The sequence below is a fragment of the Pholcus phalangioides genome, unplaced genomic scaffold (assembly GCF_987345545.1).
Source record: "Pholcus phalangioides strain wild (caught in Gottingen) unplaced genomic scaffold, Ppha-v1.0 ptg000021l_1, whole genome shotgun sequence".
In the NCBI taxonomy this organism is placed as follows: domain Eukaryota; kingdom Metazoa; phylum Arthropoda; class Arachnida; order Araneae; family Pholcidae; genus Pholcus; species Pholcus phalangioides.
In genome coordinates, this window is record NW_028301614.1 from 172,071 (window position 1) to 190,030 (window position 17,960).

Genomic DNA, 17,960 nt, shown 5'->3' on the forward strand with positions numbered 1-17,960 from the left:
CAAATATGTAGAGCAAATTTTATTTATGGTCAGGTAAATTATTCCTCCTTGCATAAATGCACCTCTATTGATGGTTTGAGAAAGGAAAGATGACCTTTTTAAAGAGGTTTCGCTGATTTAAAAAAGCATATGAATTTTATAAACTTCATGTTTTCCGAAAAAAAACATTATCCTTGCATTAAGTTGAAATTTTTCTATAGTCTATATTTTTTATTGATACGGATACTGAAAAGACAAGGGCAAAAAAAAAAGATTATATGTGTATGTAATTCTTTTGAGAGTTGATTTTACTCATAGTTCTCAGGAAGTATCTAACTTTTGAAATAATTTTTAAAGAAACCAACTTTAACAATCGGGGCATTGGAAGTTTTTTCGAACATCTGGATGCTCGTCTTGAGCTTTGCACAAGAAATTTTAAATGCTGAATCTCCATCGAGGAGCTCGGAAATGTGTCACAAATTGCCGTGGGTGCTCGAGCCTTAGAGGAGATACAAAACCCTCCTCTTTAGGCTCGAGCACACACACAGCACCCAGTCTCCGACGCCACTGGGGATCCATCTTAACCCATTAGCACATTAATTAATAGCATCGCTCAACACTGATTTTGTTCTCAAGGGTATTTTAATGATTTTAGGATGATTTTGGGGCGATGTTTTCGAATCTGGCATTGGTTTTGTCAGATTTGCTGTAGTTTTTGTGATAAAGTAAAAATTAAATCTCAATGGTAATACCATTAGCAGCGTACAAATCATATTGAAACTATGCGTTAAAAACAAATATAGTAAATCATTAGCAAAGATAATGCAATGATTTTATGGTGGTTTTGGGGCACTGGTTCTGAATATAGCTTTGGTTTCATCGAATTGGCTCTAGTTTTTGAGATAATGTATACTCTCACATCAAGTGGTTTGTATACTGCTTATGTATTACCATTGAAATATAATTTTCGTTTTATCTCAAAAACTAGAGCCAGTCCTACAAAATCGACGCCAGAATCAGAAGCTCCGATATAACCTAAAACCATTGCAGATTCTTGAAGATGATGAGAAAATAAATGTCTATTAAAAAGTATATAACACCACTGCTTGCAAGACTAAGTAATGCACCAGGATCATGTTAATTATAGTGCAAAATCGTTATAGCGCCCAAGAAATGCCCCCGTGTGCTTTATGAGAAATGACAACTATTATTATTTACTATATTATATACCCAGGGCTATTTTCCTATAAAAACTACTAAACCACACATGCACCTTGCCCATATTCCTCTATGGAATTTCTCACTAACTTTCAGTAAATAATGCATAAGTTTACCGGAACTCTACCATCCCTTCCGTAACAGGAGAAAAAAAACATACCAGACTTTTGAAGCTGTATCCAGAGGCTATTGATAAATATCAGAGAGTAAAAAAAGCATAAATGTTACGCCTACTGACACCAGAAAGTAGCATTATATTCAATATAAGAAAAGTAGATTTGTGTTAAAACATTAGTAGGAAAAAAAGTGGTAAATCCAATTATGATATTTCACTATGTATGAAGTAATCAAAAATGCAATTAATTAGCACTGAAATGGACCAATTGTGTATTTAAACATGCATATCACTATAGATAAAAGGAAATACAGTATGAATTCAGAAAAATGACAGTGAGCAGGAGTATCTAACACAATTATTAATTCATGAAATAAAGACCAAAAAATAATGTCTATAGTCCTCCTACCACGAGATGAGATTTGGCTACAGCACGTCATGTCACGTCAAGCGATTCTATTTTATCCTAGAAGGACAGGCCAATCATGGAAGCTCAGTCACTGATGAACTTTTCTCGATGTGCAATCGTTTTACCAAAAAAAAATTGAATAAAATCATCCGACGTGACGTGACATGACGCAGCGAAAATTCATCTCGTGGTCGGCGAACTATACCAATATGGTCACGTTGAAAACTTAATAATCACGCAGATGCAGCCAAATTAATGAATAGTAGAGTAAGGGGAGGGGGAAATTTCACTTATGCCAACTTCTTGTAGTGAACAAAATTACACTTAGCCTTTTTTTTTCAGTCAAGAGACCAAGGTTACAGCATCAGTTTTTTTTTTTCATTTAAATGAATATGCTCATTCTATTTAAAAAAATTTCCACTATAGATATTACAGATTTAGACTATCACTAAGCAATGACATATGTATATATACCTCCGCCGAAGATGATAATTGGAGAGTAGATTGTCACACACACATACATTTTTACGAAATATATATATATTTATTTACAGGTCGTTCATGTACGTCTGGGGAACTCAAGGAATTTTCTATGACTATATGGGGAGATTTTTCTCAAACAACGCTATGAAATACATGAAAAATTTATATCAAAAGCAATAATTTAAAATTCTATCAACAGTTTTCAAAATATCTGAGAAAAAGATTGTTTGTATGACATTATATCTATTTTTGAGTTCAAATAAATGGCACTGGATGGCAGCACTAAGAGGCATAACTTGTCTTACTTATATTCGTGCTTTTTTTAAATCAAAATCTCGATAGCATAATGCTGTGCAAGAGGGGGAAAAAATAGGCGGCGATAGACTTGAAAGTCTGGGGGGCACGCTGGCTCCCCCACACAGGTGGGGCTGACAGGGCTCCAGCCCTGTGGCCCAGGACAATTACCATCGTCTTTTTGTTTTTTCACGCTGTAAATATACTAGAGAATACAAGCCACAACAGACAAAATGGCCAACGAGGTCGATGAGAAAAAGATAAATATGGATGTCATATACAGGGTGATTCAGAAAAGATGAGAAAAACTTCAAGAGCTTATAGTACGCACCAATACAAACAACTGTCATCAAAGAATGCACGGTCTGACTCGAAAGTCAAATGCGCAAGCGCGTTTCGAAACTGCCGCTTCGCAAACGTTAAAACGGCATTCCTGTTGAAATTTATCGGTAGGAAAAGAACACCATGCATGCAAATGTAACCTGGGGGGCAGTAGAAGAAACCGTATGCAAATCTGCGTCACAGTGAATAAAAGGTGCGAACGCCAGCCCTGTGAAGTAGGGCCGTGCCAGGGTTGGGCCCATGCCGTAAGACGGCACTGCTGTGAAGTTATTCTAGCGTTCAACCGTTGTAACGTGCGGAATAATGGCGCACTTTAGTAACACTGAGAAAGCAGGCATGCATTTCATTTACGGAGCTGCAAACGGAAGTACCACAGAGACAGCACGAATGTACGATTAGCGTTTCCCCCACAGGCGGTTGCCCAATCCGAAAACATTTGCGTCCATGCATCGGCCTCTGTGGAAAACGGGATCCTTTCTTGCTTCCAGGTCTGACGCAGGTCCGCTACTTTTATTCACTGTGACGCAGATTTGCATGTGGTTTCTTCTTTTTCCCCAGGTTACATTTGATTCAGAAATCGAAATTTCCCATATAAAGCTCAAGACGAGAACACTCATAGGTTCGAAACACCTGCGAGTCCGTTGAATATTCCCGAATCGATTCTGTGACTACCTTTACATTCCCAATGAAAGTGTTCGAGCTTAACCATGAACTCTGATGAACTGATCATGACCGGAACCCCCCAGTGCAGAACAAGACGGGCGTACGTACGTACAAAGACATCCTGTAGAAGCAACTTTAGCTGTAATCGTTGAGATTGTAGTACGAACGTTCAATGCAGATAACCGACATCGTGTTGCTTGGCAAAATTGCTAGGAAGGGGCGTGTCATTAATTTCCCTTAGCGATAAAATGTAATCAACCGTGTTACACGATTGCAAAAAATAATAATAATTCAACGGATTCTAGGTACAGAAACCACCGATCGATTTTTCGAAAGTGTAAATCAATCATCTTGTGAGGGTTTTTTGCATATTTTCCTGAAGTTGAAAATTTCAGTAGGTGAGGAAAAGATCTATTTCTTTTATTCTTCTCTTCTTCCATTCTTTAACATTTAATTTTTTGTTATTGGTCGAATCGTCTTCAGAAAAGCTTGAGGTGATACGAGAGAGAGAGAGAGAGAGTAGGAGAAACTATTATATATATATATATATATCCCTCGACTATAGTAAACCTTGAAAAACACTTGAAATAATTTTAACAGTATTGCTTTCTAGATGATGTTTTTTTGGAGAGCGCAGAGGTTAGAAATACAAAACCTTACAACTGAACGTGGTTTCAGCTTTGTCTATGGCAGCGGTTCTCAACCGGTGCTCCGCGAAGCCCTTGGGGCTCCTTGTGCACTCTCCAGGGCTCCGCTGCCGCTTGAGGAAAATTTAAAAAAAAGTAACATTTAAAAAAAAATAATTATATATATTTTTTAATAGTAAAAATACATCAGTAACTTTGATGAATAATTTGTGGTGTAGTAGTAGTAGTAGTAGGTAGGGCCTCCAAAAAATGGCTCGGGGATCCATGATGTTCTTAAGTCAGCCACCTCGTTGGGCAATTTGCCTGTTGTGGCGTTGTATTTGTATTTTTATATTTTCTCCAGGTAACGTATCAATGGCAGCACCGAACGTTAAAGTCGTTTCAACTGGTGTACTTCGAGCAAGTTGTGGATATTGTGGAAATTTTACAATGGTAAACAATTTATTTTCATTAATCCCTAATGACTCTATGCCTTTTTCTTTAAGCGAATGCTTAAATTTCCATCAAAAATGGAAAACTGCAATTTTTTAAAAATTTCGCTATTTTTACGTGATAGAGCGTATTTTTGCAATTTTAAGTCATATTTTGCATATTTCATAATTTTCGATAAAAAGTAAATTTTTTCCTCGCTATTTCAATCTCACTCCAGACTGGTTTTTGCGGTTCCTGCCTCTGATGAGAGCTCCTAGGGCTATGATTTTTATGGACTGAAAATGAAACGTCGTTGTTGATTGGTAAAAAATCCTGAAATTCAGGTTGTTCAACCAATCAGCAAAGACATTGAATTTTTGGAGGATAAAACTACTAGCCCTTCAAGGACACTGGTGTGTGTCTGTAAATAGATTAATCATCTGAATCGGTATCGGTGATGGTAACACCTGGGAAAAACTGGCTAAAATTGGTAACCGGGGGGGGGGATTTTTTGGCATTTCTGGTAAATTTTGAGTTTTATCAAATTAACACGAATTATTTATCTATTATTATTATTTTAATTTTGTGATTTTTTAAAGCTAAACACATTACTTGGCTAGGTATTTTTACATATAAATGGCAGCACAATAATTAATTCTGAATTTAGAGGGAAAAACATTCTCAAAAGGGAAATTTTGGCTGGATAAGATAAAACGCGGAATTTTGTTCATGCGATAGGTATAATGGTGCAAAATAATTTAGACTGCATCAACACTTCTCATTATCATATTATTTTACTGAAACTAATGTTATTGAAGATAGGAATGAAAATTTTTTTACGACACATTTTTCGTTTTATAGGCCATATTTACAGTTTTTCAAGGACATAAATTCATTTTTTATAGATCATATTTTAGAAGTTTTTAGAGCTTAAAATCCTAGCCCTGTCATTAGGTTGTCACAGCTGTTGGAGGTGTCGCGGCATAGGCCAAGTTGCCTCGGTTTGTGAGATGTCGTGTTGGTGCCATAACTAAAGATAGAGGGAGATAGGCCAGGGATGCGTCGTCTATTTAGGTCGTAATGAATTAAGACAAAGGTGTGCGTGTGTGGTTCAGCCTTTTTTTTCTTACTTTTTTTGGATGATTTTTCACCCAACTGATTCTCAGTATGAATACCGCATCATTCTAAAATAGTGGTTCTTAACGTATTGCCATTTGGCCTCCTTGTGGTTCTGGGAAATTCTGGGGGTGGGGGGGGGGGGAGTGGTGGCAGGGGTGAAAATCAAATGAAAAGAGGGCCATGACAAGTGGTGAAGAGAGATGGCCACAGAAAGATGTGAAGAAATAAAGTTTTCAAATGAAATATATTGGAAAAAAATGTGCAGCAGAATCCAGCAGAGCTATCCACGGAGCAGTTCTGCTCTTCGATGATGACCCCTGGGCCATCGAAACGGAGATATTAGAGTGCAAATGTTGTTTTTTTCGGGGGGGGGGGCAGAACATCACTTTGCCCAGAGACCCATGATGTTGAGATGGCCATGCATACAACCCCCAAAAGAAGGACGCTCACTGTACTCTAGCCCAAGGTAGGCGTGGACTCATAATATGTGGGAGGGGCGATTTATTGTGTAGGCTCGTTGGATGGTCCAGTATTTCACAAAAATTTATTTTTCTCATATAACTGAGCTGTTGAGAGGGATGGCAATCTCTCTCCCATCCCCTTTGGCAGAGCCGTCTTAAGAGCATCATGGGACCCCGGGCCAAGTAATTTTTCTAATGCCCTACCTGGCCAATTCTCGAAAAATTCAACTACCTCTAGTTTTTCCGAGGCCCCTCTCCTCTTGAGACCCCCGGGCTGTGCCCGGAAGGTCCCCATGCGTTAAGATGGCTCTGCCCTTTGGATCCGTGGCTGCCCAGGGTAACAAAGATCGAACTTATTTATAAAATTTTGTTCATTATATAAATTTAGTTTTGGCTAAATTCAATTCAGTAAGTAGAAAGGGTCTCGCTCCTTCGTGAGGGTAGGGGCCCTAGGTGAGACGGGGGCACGAGAAGAAAGCATGGTTCAAAGGGGGGGGGGGAGCATGGGCGAGATAAGGTTGAGAACCACTGTTCCAGAATGCAGCGAGAAGGTCAAGGGTGGCGAGAGAGGTTTGTAAAGTTAATCACAATTCCATGTGCATGGAATAATTTCAGAATTTCAAAAAAATTGAGAAAAATGTTTTTTTAAATGCTATTGTATACTCGTTTTTTTTTTTAAATTTTAAGTCAATGTTATTTCCATGGCTCCCACATCCTAGGTTGGGACCTTTGGTGGACCCCCAGACCAGACTTTTCACGGGGTCCCTTTACAGTGAATTTATGGCGTGAAAAAACAAAAACAAATTATGATAGTCATCCCGGCGTTCCAGGGCTGGAGCCCTGTCAAGACCCCTCCCCCTTGTGGGGGACCATGGTTATTTCAGGAAACATAAAACAGTAAGACTGTTACGCTATAAAAGTTTTACAGAAGTTACAAGAATCAAGAAACCTATTGGTTGCATTGCGAATGTAACCGGCACGCTTATTAGTTGCATTTTTCAAGTTTTATAAAAGAATTTTCGCAAAACGTTTGTAGTTTAATCCCGGACATAGAATGGTGTGGTTTCGGAAAGTACTCCCTATTTTTGAAGTGACATAATTCGGGAAAAGTGACAGAAAGAAAGAAAGAGATAAAGCGCGTGGTACGCTTGATGAGCGCTGTCCTAGAATTTCAAATAAACCGGTTTGCAAAATTAGTTATGGTTTTGATTTATAGATGGCGACGCTGTCGTTTTATTTCATACCTTATTCTTGAGGGGTTATTTGAAGGTCATGGATTATAGCAAGGGTCCTCAAACGTCGTATCAGTTAAGCAGTTTATCTGTGCGGTATACGCATCCATTGCAGTAGAGACATTGCAGAAAAATAGCTTCACACACCACTCTTCACTTTTGTCGCGTGATTGCAATGCAAGGAAATTCGAATCCATCGCAATGTAATTTCACCCATGTTTGCGAAGGACATTATCGACTACTGCCTAAAGGAGTGTGGCGCCATCTACAAACCAAAGTTGCTACTAATTTCACAGGAGTTATTTGAAACTCCACGCCTGATACGAACTACCGTAGCAAAATGCCTCTTTTGCGGACATCGGTGGGTCAAAAAAATCCGTCTGTAAAAGATGGGGTTGACCGTTAACCAGGAGAGTTTGAAATGCATACTTTTATTACCCAAGGGGAATTATCATTCGGCCGTAAAAGAGGGATGACCGTTAATCAGGGTTTGATATGCATGATTTTATTTTGCATGGCAATTCCACACTTCATTCCACGCATTGATCTCCTGCACTTCACATTACGAGCTAATTTATGGTAATTATGCTAATATTACAAAAAAAACAGAAATGTTTTTTGTAATGAATTCAGTCTATTGAGAAAATAATTTTAATCTTTTAAATCATTAAATGTATTAACAGATGTTTTTCAAGTAATTTTTTTTTTCTACATTAGATTAGTCCCGAAGAATTTGGATTGATTCCATGCCCGCTTTGCGCGAGAGTGTAAGTATCTTTGCATAACTAATGAATTTTGTAGCACATAAATATGAGAATCTTTAATTCTCCCGCATAAATTATTTTTCTGTGCAAGTTCTTTATTAATTTTTCAATTGAAGAAATCCTTTTTTTAGTGCAATAAATTATTTTTTAATTGACCTGCAATTGAATATATCATTTTTTGGTTAAGGAAATCCTTTTTATTTATTCTTAATTGAACACCACGATCATTTTCTGCACACGAAAGCCAATTTGACCATCTTTACTCCACAATATGGAAAACAGATGGCAGCGTCAGCGAGAACAGGAAACAAGCACAATTCTGACAATTAAATATGTTAGAGCCACACATACACAGAACACACATTCCGGCATGTACTAATTCGTTAGAAATTCCGTATAGAAATGTGTACGAGTGTGCATGTACGGGTAAATAGTTGTAGTGGTCGTATTATCATCATCTCTGGTTTACCCCCGACGTCAGCAAGTTTTCTGACAAGGACAAATCGGGTAGCGAACTCACGGCAGCGTACTCATCGTTTGGTACTTTAAGCGAGTATCTTATCGACCGGGCAAATACACCACCCCATTTTTAATTGAAGAAATTCTATTTCAATTAAAGAAATTCCTTAATTTTCCAATTGAATAAATTGTATTTCATTGCAGAAATTCTTTATTAATTTTACAATTGGAAAAATTTAATATATTTCCCAACCGATTAATTGCAATTCGCTAAAAACCAAATAGTACCAAGATGATATTATACAAACACAAATACAACGCCACAACAGGCAAAGTGCCCAACGAGGGGGCTGATAAAAAGATGCCCATAAAATATGGATGTCATATATTTCAAAAATACAGCAACTCAATTAAAAATGCAATTAATAAAAATTATAAACAATATATACACGTGATAAAATATTATACAATGCCCATGAAGAATACTTATGGTTGTCTTATTCTAAGTATGAATAGCTTCTCGATTTACCCCAACATGTTTATCGTATTTCTTTTTAAACGTGTCAATTGTGTTACAATTTACTACCTCCGGGGGTAAGCTATTCCATTTATTAACAACCCTATTAGAGAAAAATTCCCTGCGACACCATAACCTTGCATTGTTCCTCACCAATCGATACTGGTGTCCCCTTGTAAAAGCAGTCGATTGGCGGTGTACTAAAAGTTCATAGTCCATCCTATCCATCCCATTGAAAATTTTGAACACTTCGATCATATCTCCTCGACACCTGCGTTCATCCAATGTAAACTTATTCAAAAAATAAAGTCTCTCTTCATAACTCAAGCCCTGTGCGCCAATAAGGACACGCGTAGCTCTTCTCTGCACCCCTTCAACCAAGTCTATGTCCCTCTGTAGGTATGGTCTCCAAAGCTTTACAGCATACTCCAGTCCAGGACGAACTAAGCCTCGAAAAGCGGAAGAATGACTTTAGGAGAACGCGAAGAGACCTTTTTGAAAATGAGACCAAGCACTCTATTCGCTTTTTTGACCACCGCTGAACAATGTTCAGGAAACCTAAGTCGCTCGTCAATGAGAATTCCCAAATCGGTGACCCTAGTTGCTTCCGGGATAGTGACACCATTCAACTCGTAAGAGAACCGTGGGTTGTTCGAACCGAAATGAGTGACCATGCACTTATCAACGCTAAACGTCATGCTCCATTCATTTGCCCATGCTGCAATCCTGTTTAAGTTGGTCTGGAGCAACTCCCTATCGCTTTCATTCCCGATTACCCCCATTAGCTTCACATCATCTGCGACTTTGCTAGTAATCCCATCGATACCCTGATCGAGTTTATCGATAAAAAGTGAAAAAGTATGGGGCCAAATACACTTCCCTGAGGAACTCCACTTGTGACGTCTGTCCAACCAGAGAATTCCCCGTTCACCATAACTCGTTGCGACCTATCTCTTAACCACGATTCTACCTAATTCAGCAAGTTGCCCCCAATTCCAATCTCGTGTAAACGCTTCAAGAGTTTACCATGTTGGACACGATCGAATGCCTTCTGGAAATCAAGGTAAACAACATCTACATTTTTGCTCTTACCCAAAGCCTTCGTCACGTGATCACAGAAGCAAAGGAGGTTAGTTACACATGACTTCCCCTTCCTGAACCCATGCTGATTATCCGACAATACATTATTCTCGTCTATCCACTTCACAAACTGCCTTTTGATGATAATTTCCAAAATTTTCGAGAGGGAGCTCGCAAACCCACTGGACGATAATTTGACACCGCTTCTCTACTACCCTTCTTAAATATCGGAACAACGTTAGCAAGTTTCCAATCTCTTGGTACGATACCCTCAGCAACACTACTCCTGTATATCTGTGCGACTGGCCCCAACAATTCATTAGCACATTCCCTGAGGACCCTGGGATAGATATCATCTGGTCCTGGTGCTTTGCTTGCACATACATTTCTTAAAAGATTTAGGACCTCCACGTCTTCTACTTGAATATCGTTGAGGGTTTTATTACCCCATGCAACACCCGTATATCGAATATCATTATCTCCATTAAAAACCGACGCGAAAAAGTCATTGAAAGCACTACACATGTCTACATTGCTCTCTACCCTAAAGCCTCCTTTCGAGCGGGGGCCAACTGTCCCCTTACATCCATTATTGACGTATCGAAAAAAGTGATTTTGGGTCAGAGCCAATGTTATCTGCCAACCTAGATTCAACTTCCTTTTTACTATCTCTTATCGCTTTCTTCAACAGTCTTCTTTTATCAGTAAACAATGATAGGTCACCTATTACAGTCAGGTATCGACGCGGTTTCACCCGCGTTCTTTTTTTTTTTTTTCCTTTCTTCTTCTTCTCTTCTTATAGAAATCTTATTCCTTGTTCTTATTATCCTTATTCAACTAATCCCTGACGTACAAGCATGTTGTGTTCCGATATCGTTCGTAAGACGAAATTCCACTAAACCAGAAGTTATTGTCGCGGGGCTGTGGGTCGCGAACATATTAATTTAAAATAAAAATCACATACAAAATAAATAATCAAGATTGACGTTGTGCCGCAATATAGATTCTATTTCATTTCTTATCATTTCGAATATATTTAGAATCTTTTGTGAATCAAGCTATAATTTAACATTCTCTTAAACATTATATTCAATTGCGTCTTTGCACCGTATTTAAATTGAATCAATTAATTAATAAAAAAAAAATGATCCCCAAATATAAAATAATAGATTATCGTAATGTGAAATGAATGAAATGCCACACACACACAAAAATGAATGGTACTTACAAAGGTACTGCTCATCTCCACTGGCTCCCTTGCAGCCAAGGGAATGCCAAGAAGCTCTGTTAATTCTGTACTACATTTTCAATATTTTAAAGGGTACTTTGCTCAAGAATTATGAGCACTCCAGGGAGCTACGTAATATACGCGAACCCTTCACACACGCAAAGTCGCAAAAAAGTGAGTATAACTGAGAGTCACTTCTACGCGCGCGTTAAAAGAAAAAGCTATAATGTGATTGGTTAATTGAACTATGGAAATGAAATGATAGCTTCATTTACGTTTTAATGTCTAGGTGCCATCAGTGCACACTAAAGTCGTGGCGCACCAGTTTCAATCATGTACATCAAAAAGTGGTAAGGCCGGGATTACACAATAAAAGTTTTATAAAAGTACTTCTATAAAACTTGAAAAATGTCATCAGTAAGATTATTGGTTACATTCTAGGAAATCCAACCTATGATCTTATTGGTAGCATTTTTCAAGTTTTATAAAAGGATTTTTATCAAACTTTTATAGTGTAATCCCGGCCTAAGCAAGATGATGTGAAAGAAAAGAAAAGTGTGTTTCTCTATGTTTAGAATAAGGATAATTCTATCTATGCGATTTTTTAGAAGTTTAAGTATTTAGGTGGGGCAAATTGCGTCCTAGGAGAGGTTTCAGAGGTCCGTGTTTATTGGCACAAGGAGTCTGTGGAACGCAAAAGGTTAAGAACCCCTACGTGAAGCGAATGGATGACCTTCCAACATGTGCGAGGCCATCCTTAAAGAAAAAAAGAAGTTTCTATTACAATAATTGATTTATTTCTCTTTTCCCCACAGGTCGAGATTTGGAAAAAGCATCGAAAATAGAGCAATTTGTTACTTAGTGTTTGGAATTTTAGTTGCCGTTGCAGCTATTACTATAGTAAGTTCACTTCTTTAAAACGACAATATAGCACAGTCGAATCCCGTTTTAACGGATACCATTATAGCAAAAATCTCGTTGTAACGAAAACTTTTCTAATCCCCAAATACAAGTTTACATAGGAACAATGTATTGCTGATTCCGATATTACGAAATGCAAAATCTGAAAAACAAGTTTCTGAAAATCAACAAAAGAGAACGCAACGTTCCAACCCAAAAATGATTCCTTAAAATCGATTTCAGAGAATTAACTTGCTGAAGTGTTGGGGAAGAAGAGATTTTTCTATGGCTTTCGGGGAGGAAATGGCGTTATAGAAATGTTTCATATATTTTTTTTCAATTTCAAAATGAGTGGCCTCGAAAGAAAACAGTTTTTGATTACAGAAGAACTTAAGAGATCATTTCGGAAGTTTAACGTGAAAGTAAATAAAAACAATGTGACATTAAAATACGTCATATCCTCATCTACTCTTTCAACCTTTTTGAAAAATCAGACTGAGTTTAAATTTCAAATTCAAGCAGCAATTATAGGATCCCATAGAAAAATGACTAGACTTTCAAATTTTCAAGATGTGGATGTAGCTGTCTCTACAGGACATTCGTTCAGGGAATTTTCCAGCAACGTACATAGTTTCAGGACATTCATTTCCGAAATGTGCCAGTTACCAGCCCATTCATATGAGAAAAGACTTTGCTTACGCTTTTGGAAATCTTTCAAGCATTGCACGCGTATATTCAAGAGGAATTTGTTGTTCCTTCGGCTTTCACAATACTTGTACAAAATAAAATAAAAACGTATTATTTGCCTCAAAAATTTTAAGTAAAACTTATGCGAAGAAGAGTTCAATGCCTAATTGATTTCAGTTTCTTTTTGTGTAATTTTTAAAATTTAACTTCATTCCTTTGCCTTTGTAGTCTAGGTCGCTCATCCGGAAAGTGGAAGAACGTGGGTTCGATTCCCCGCAAAGGCAGTTGAATTTTCTCTTTCCAAAAATTCATCTTTGCAACAGTCAATTGTTAAAACCTTCGTATGAATAAGCGGAGAGTGACGTCATCCTTTCATAATACTTATAATATCGTATTTGTTGAATTATCATGAGCTAACTATATTTCATGATCGTATGTTCTGAACGAGTGAAACCTCAATGTAACGATATTCTGTGGACCAAGAAAAAATACCGTTGTTGAGGGATCGTCGTTATATCGACAGGCAACATTATCATCACATGCCATCAGAGATTTATGCTGCTGCTGTTAACATCTTTTCTAAATCGGCGTTGTTAGTACCACCAAAAAATGCGCTTTTGGGTATTCATTCGCCACAAAAACATTTAATTTATTGGTTGATAAATAAAATTCAGTTAGATGGTATTCCCCTGGGTTACATCCAACTGAAGAGGTTTAACGTAATACGCTTTGATGCATTGCACAAAAAGTAGCGATACCGAAAACATCATCAACACTTCCTCCGTGATCAGGTGGTACCAAATACCGATATTATTAGACGCTCTCGGAAGAACTAAAATATGTGATGAATTTAAAAACATATTGAAGGATAATTTTCGAGCAAGATGCGGATTCAGGACGATATGACGGGAGGAACGAATCATGTAAGTTTCTCTGGATCTGCAACTGAGCAAAGGCAGACATCTTCAGCTACGAATGGAGCGAAGGCAGGCACCTTTAACTGCAAATTAAGCGGACGCAGATATCTTCCGCTGCGCATTAGGATGGATCGAAAAATCGAAATGTGGATAAAAGAATCGGCTTGGGGGTGCAAAATTTGTCTTTTAAGCATACTAGAATATAAATGCAAAATTTTTTCAACTTCAATTAATTTCTTCAGGTGTTCCAAGACACTTAAATATTTGCACAAAAATAGATTTTTTTGCAAATTTTGAATAAAAAATGAGTTAAATAATCGAATTCACAGGGAAAATAGTATAGGCAGAAAATTAAAAATCATTTATTGTTTATTATTAAATGTATAAAATTGCTTAGTATAGTAAAAGTTGAAAACCATGGGAAGCCATGGTAACATACCCAAGCAGTTGAAAGATGCATTCGTCTAGTGTCTGAGGCGTCGGAAAGTGCGTGTGGAGAAGAGACACGACTTCATATTGAATAGGATAAGATCAAGAAGCCATATCGAACATTTTAATACCAAAAAGCATTACAACATTTAGAAATATGTAAATCTTCAAATTACAACGATAAAAAAAGAAATTTAAAAAAAAATTTCTTAATTTAAAAAAAAAATCCATTTTTAAAAGTTTTATGATTTATTGCTTTTGATTTTTAAATTTATATTTCATGTATTATTAAAAAAATTATTATTATTTATAATATTTTATATTTTAATACCCCTGATAACTCTTCAAAATTTTTAAAAAAAATTCATTAATTTACAATTTTTAATACATTTTCATAAAAGTGTGAATTTTTGGGTTGCTTGGGCCACCTGCATATATGAATGGGTTTCAATAAAAAAATTATGCAACATATATATATCCAAGATACAACTTTCCCATCCGACGCCATAAGTAATTTCGAAAAAAAAAAATTATAAATTTTCATCAAAATGTCAATTTTTGGGGCGCTTGGGGCGCCGGAAGATATGAATGGATTTCAATAAAAAAAATTATGCGAACTAATACACCCAAGATACAACTTTCCCACTCCAAGCCAAAAGTAATTTTGAAAGAAAAAAAATTTCTGATACTTTTCGATCCACCCTACTGCGCATAAAGCGGACAGAGACGTTTCAGATTCTAATGGAACGAAGGTAGACATCTTCGGCTGTGAACGGAGTAGGAGTAGGCATCTTCAACTCTGAAGAGGCGAGACAGATATCTTCAGCTGCGAATGAGCCGAGACAGATATCTTCAGCTGCGAATAAGCCGAGACAAATATCTTAAGCTGTGAATATAGTGAAGGCAGGCATTTTAAAGCTTCGGATGGAGCCAAAGCTGCATTAAGGCTACCTTTCAAGCGGCTTTGGATGGAGCGAAGGCAAACATCTTTAGCTTTGAATGGAGTGGAGACAGGCGAATATAGGGCGATTTGTCGGGGAAAAGAAACGTATTGTGTATGTGCAACGGATCATCCCGTATTTTATTTGACAGACAATTTTTTCTCATTGGTATTCGACTCTTGGGAGGGACGATCGCCCCCCACCCCCGAATCGACGCTTGTTTCGAGCAAAATATGAAGAAATACATTGTGGTAGTTCCAAAATATCTTCAAAAAATATCGTTATAGAGGGGTTTATCGTAGAAAAGGATATCGTTGTATCGAGAGAAGATTAACATTAGGCTATAGACGCTTTCAAACAAGATTTGTAAAGATATCGTCTCCTAAGGGGCCGTTCAAGTATTACGTCATCATCGATGGGGGGGGGGTTCTGATTTGCTGACTTTTGATGACAAGGGGGGGGGGAGGGGGGTTTGGATAACGCTTACGTCATCAACCACCCCTTATAAAAATATGAGTTAGGATTCAGAGGGGCAGAGCTGATGACGAAATTTTGCTGACAGGGGGGGGGGGAGGGGGTCAAAAATGACTAAAAGTTTGCTTACGTAATACTTGAACGGCCCCTAAAGTGATTTATCGTTGTATCGAGTTTGGCTGTGTTTAATTTGATGAAGCCGTGAAAGATAGATCTTTCTTGTAGGAGAGAAATGATTTTATCCAAGTATATTTTACTATTATTATACAGACTGCATGGCTAACAACTGGGGAATGTACTGGCGAACAGTTGATCCTAGAAGCAAACTTTCAATTAGGAAAATATAACCAAATAACGCGTGTGGAACTCACACACCTCATTCATATTCCAAGGGGTTGTATTAGTATTGAAATGAAAAAATTAAGTTTCATATGGACACCCTCTGTGCTCAAAAACTCGATCAGAAAGATGTTGCCCTGTCTCTCTGAGACCAACAAAAGAAATTCTGCATTTGCAATTGCAATATTTGCTCAGATGCCGCAATTTTCCCCTTCATTTTTTGAATTCAAACATCTTAGCAAATATTGGGTTAACTATATAAAACGTTAATGCGTTTTTTAATTTTAATACCTGTACAACCCCTTCAATATGAATAACGTATCTGAGATCCACACGTTATTTTAATACTTTTTCTAATTGAAAGTATACCTCTAGGATCAACAATTCGCCAGTTAATTACGTTACTGTTACATATGCGCCCTGTATATAAATGTGCGTGAAAAAATGTGTTATTTTGTAAATGTGAATATGTATGAATCAACATAAATCTTGTGATTTTTAATTTAAATATCTACGTGTTCGATCATGTGTTTCGTAATTTTTATGATTTTTTTTCTATTTACAGTCCGTAATCAGTGTCCTCAATGCAATGAATAATGGAGGCATGTATATTGTGTTCATAGGTACGGAAATGTCTTCTTTTTTTTACTTTCGTTGAAGCATTCTTACTTGAGGTAAAACACATCTAAAATACTCATCATAGATAGCATTAACGGTTTTTATCAAAATGCCAACATTTGAATCATTAAAAATCTGATTCACACAGCCTATACATATATCACTCAGGGGCTGCACAAAATAATGGCGAAACTCAAAAAAATCGTTACTTTTAAGACATCCCTTTAAATCTGTTTTAAGATCAGAAAAATGGGAAACTGGAAATTATTTCAGCTCGGAGAAGCAAGGACGTGGCGACAGGCCCCCCACCCCGAAATGTCGGAAAAAAGGAAAAAGATTTGGCTAAATCTGTTATTCTATCTTTGGTCGTCGTCCCCGAAATGAAAGTGTTTCCCCCCTCCTAACGAACGACATTTCTGGATAAGGGCCTGCGGAGAAGTAAACTTTATACTAGACACATTTTTTTAAGGGTTGAATCCAAGTGAACATTGTTAATTCGAATCACAATGCTGTTACTGGTTCAAGAAAGCTCGATCAAATTAATACAGTAAAATCTCCCTTTTGCGGGACAAAAAAAATGCGTCCGTGAAAGAGCGGTGACCGTTAATCAGGGGTTTGAACTGCATACTTTTATCATTAAGGTGAAATTATTATTTGGCCGTAAAAGATGGTGAACGGATCTGAGGAGGTGTCCGTTAAGAGGGGTTTTACTCTATTTAGCGAATAGCATCGATTAGTGTTGAATATTTATTTATTTGATAACAGTCTCTCGATAGTTTCTTATATCACGCCAACACAAAATGTCGCCAAAGGTATGTCATTCACACATAGTCGGTTCCTTTTTCTAACTTTGATAGTGCTCTAAATAAATGCATTGTTTCTACTAGCCAGACTTTCACTACAACTGAGCATTTTTGTTTTCAGGTCTTCCAATTTTAGGATTGTCATTAATCGTACGAGGTGTGATCATAATTACAAGAAAGAAACTTATTCTTTACTGATGATTTTCCTGAGGTTATAGCATTTTATGGAAAAGGCAAAAGCACACCATCAGAGAGAATTTTCAGCAGTTTGTTGTTTCCACATTTAAGTTATAACATTGTATAAAAAATCTGTTTCCTAAAAAAACAGTTGAGCGTCATTTTAATCTCGTTTCGTCGTTTGACCATTTGAAGATCATCGAATGCCATTTAATCAAGTAGCAATATGGCCACAATTAAAGATAAATGCTCGG

The 17,960-nt window shown here is 37.2% G+C and overlaps 1 protein-coding gene across 1 annotated transcript in view; it reads left to right on the forward strand.

Moving 5' to 3' along the window:
* The window catches only part of LOC149070461 (uncharacterized), a 39,045-nt gene extending 21,085 nt beyond the window's left edge, over positions 1-17,960 (forward strand). The window contains exons 2-6 of the mRNA XM_089249131.1: positions 4,494-4,582; positions 8,091-8,140; positions 12,237-12,321; positions 16,674-16,731; positions 17,651-17,960. Of these exons, the coding sequence (XP_089105257.1) occupies positions 4,505-4,582; positions 8,091-8,140; positions 12,237-12,321; positions 16,674-16,731; positions 17,651-17,727 (348 nt within the window). The 5' untranslated portion in view covers positions 4,494-4,504 and the 3' untranslated portion in view covers positions 17,728-17,960. The remainder of the gene's footprint in view (positions 1-4,493; positions 4,583-8,090; positions 8,141-12,236; positions 12,322-16,673; positions 16,732-17,650) is intronic.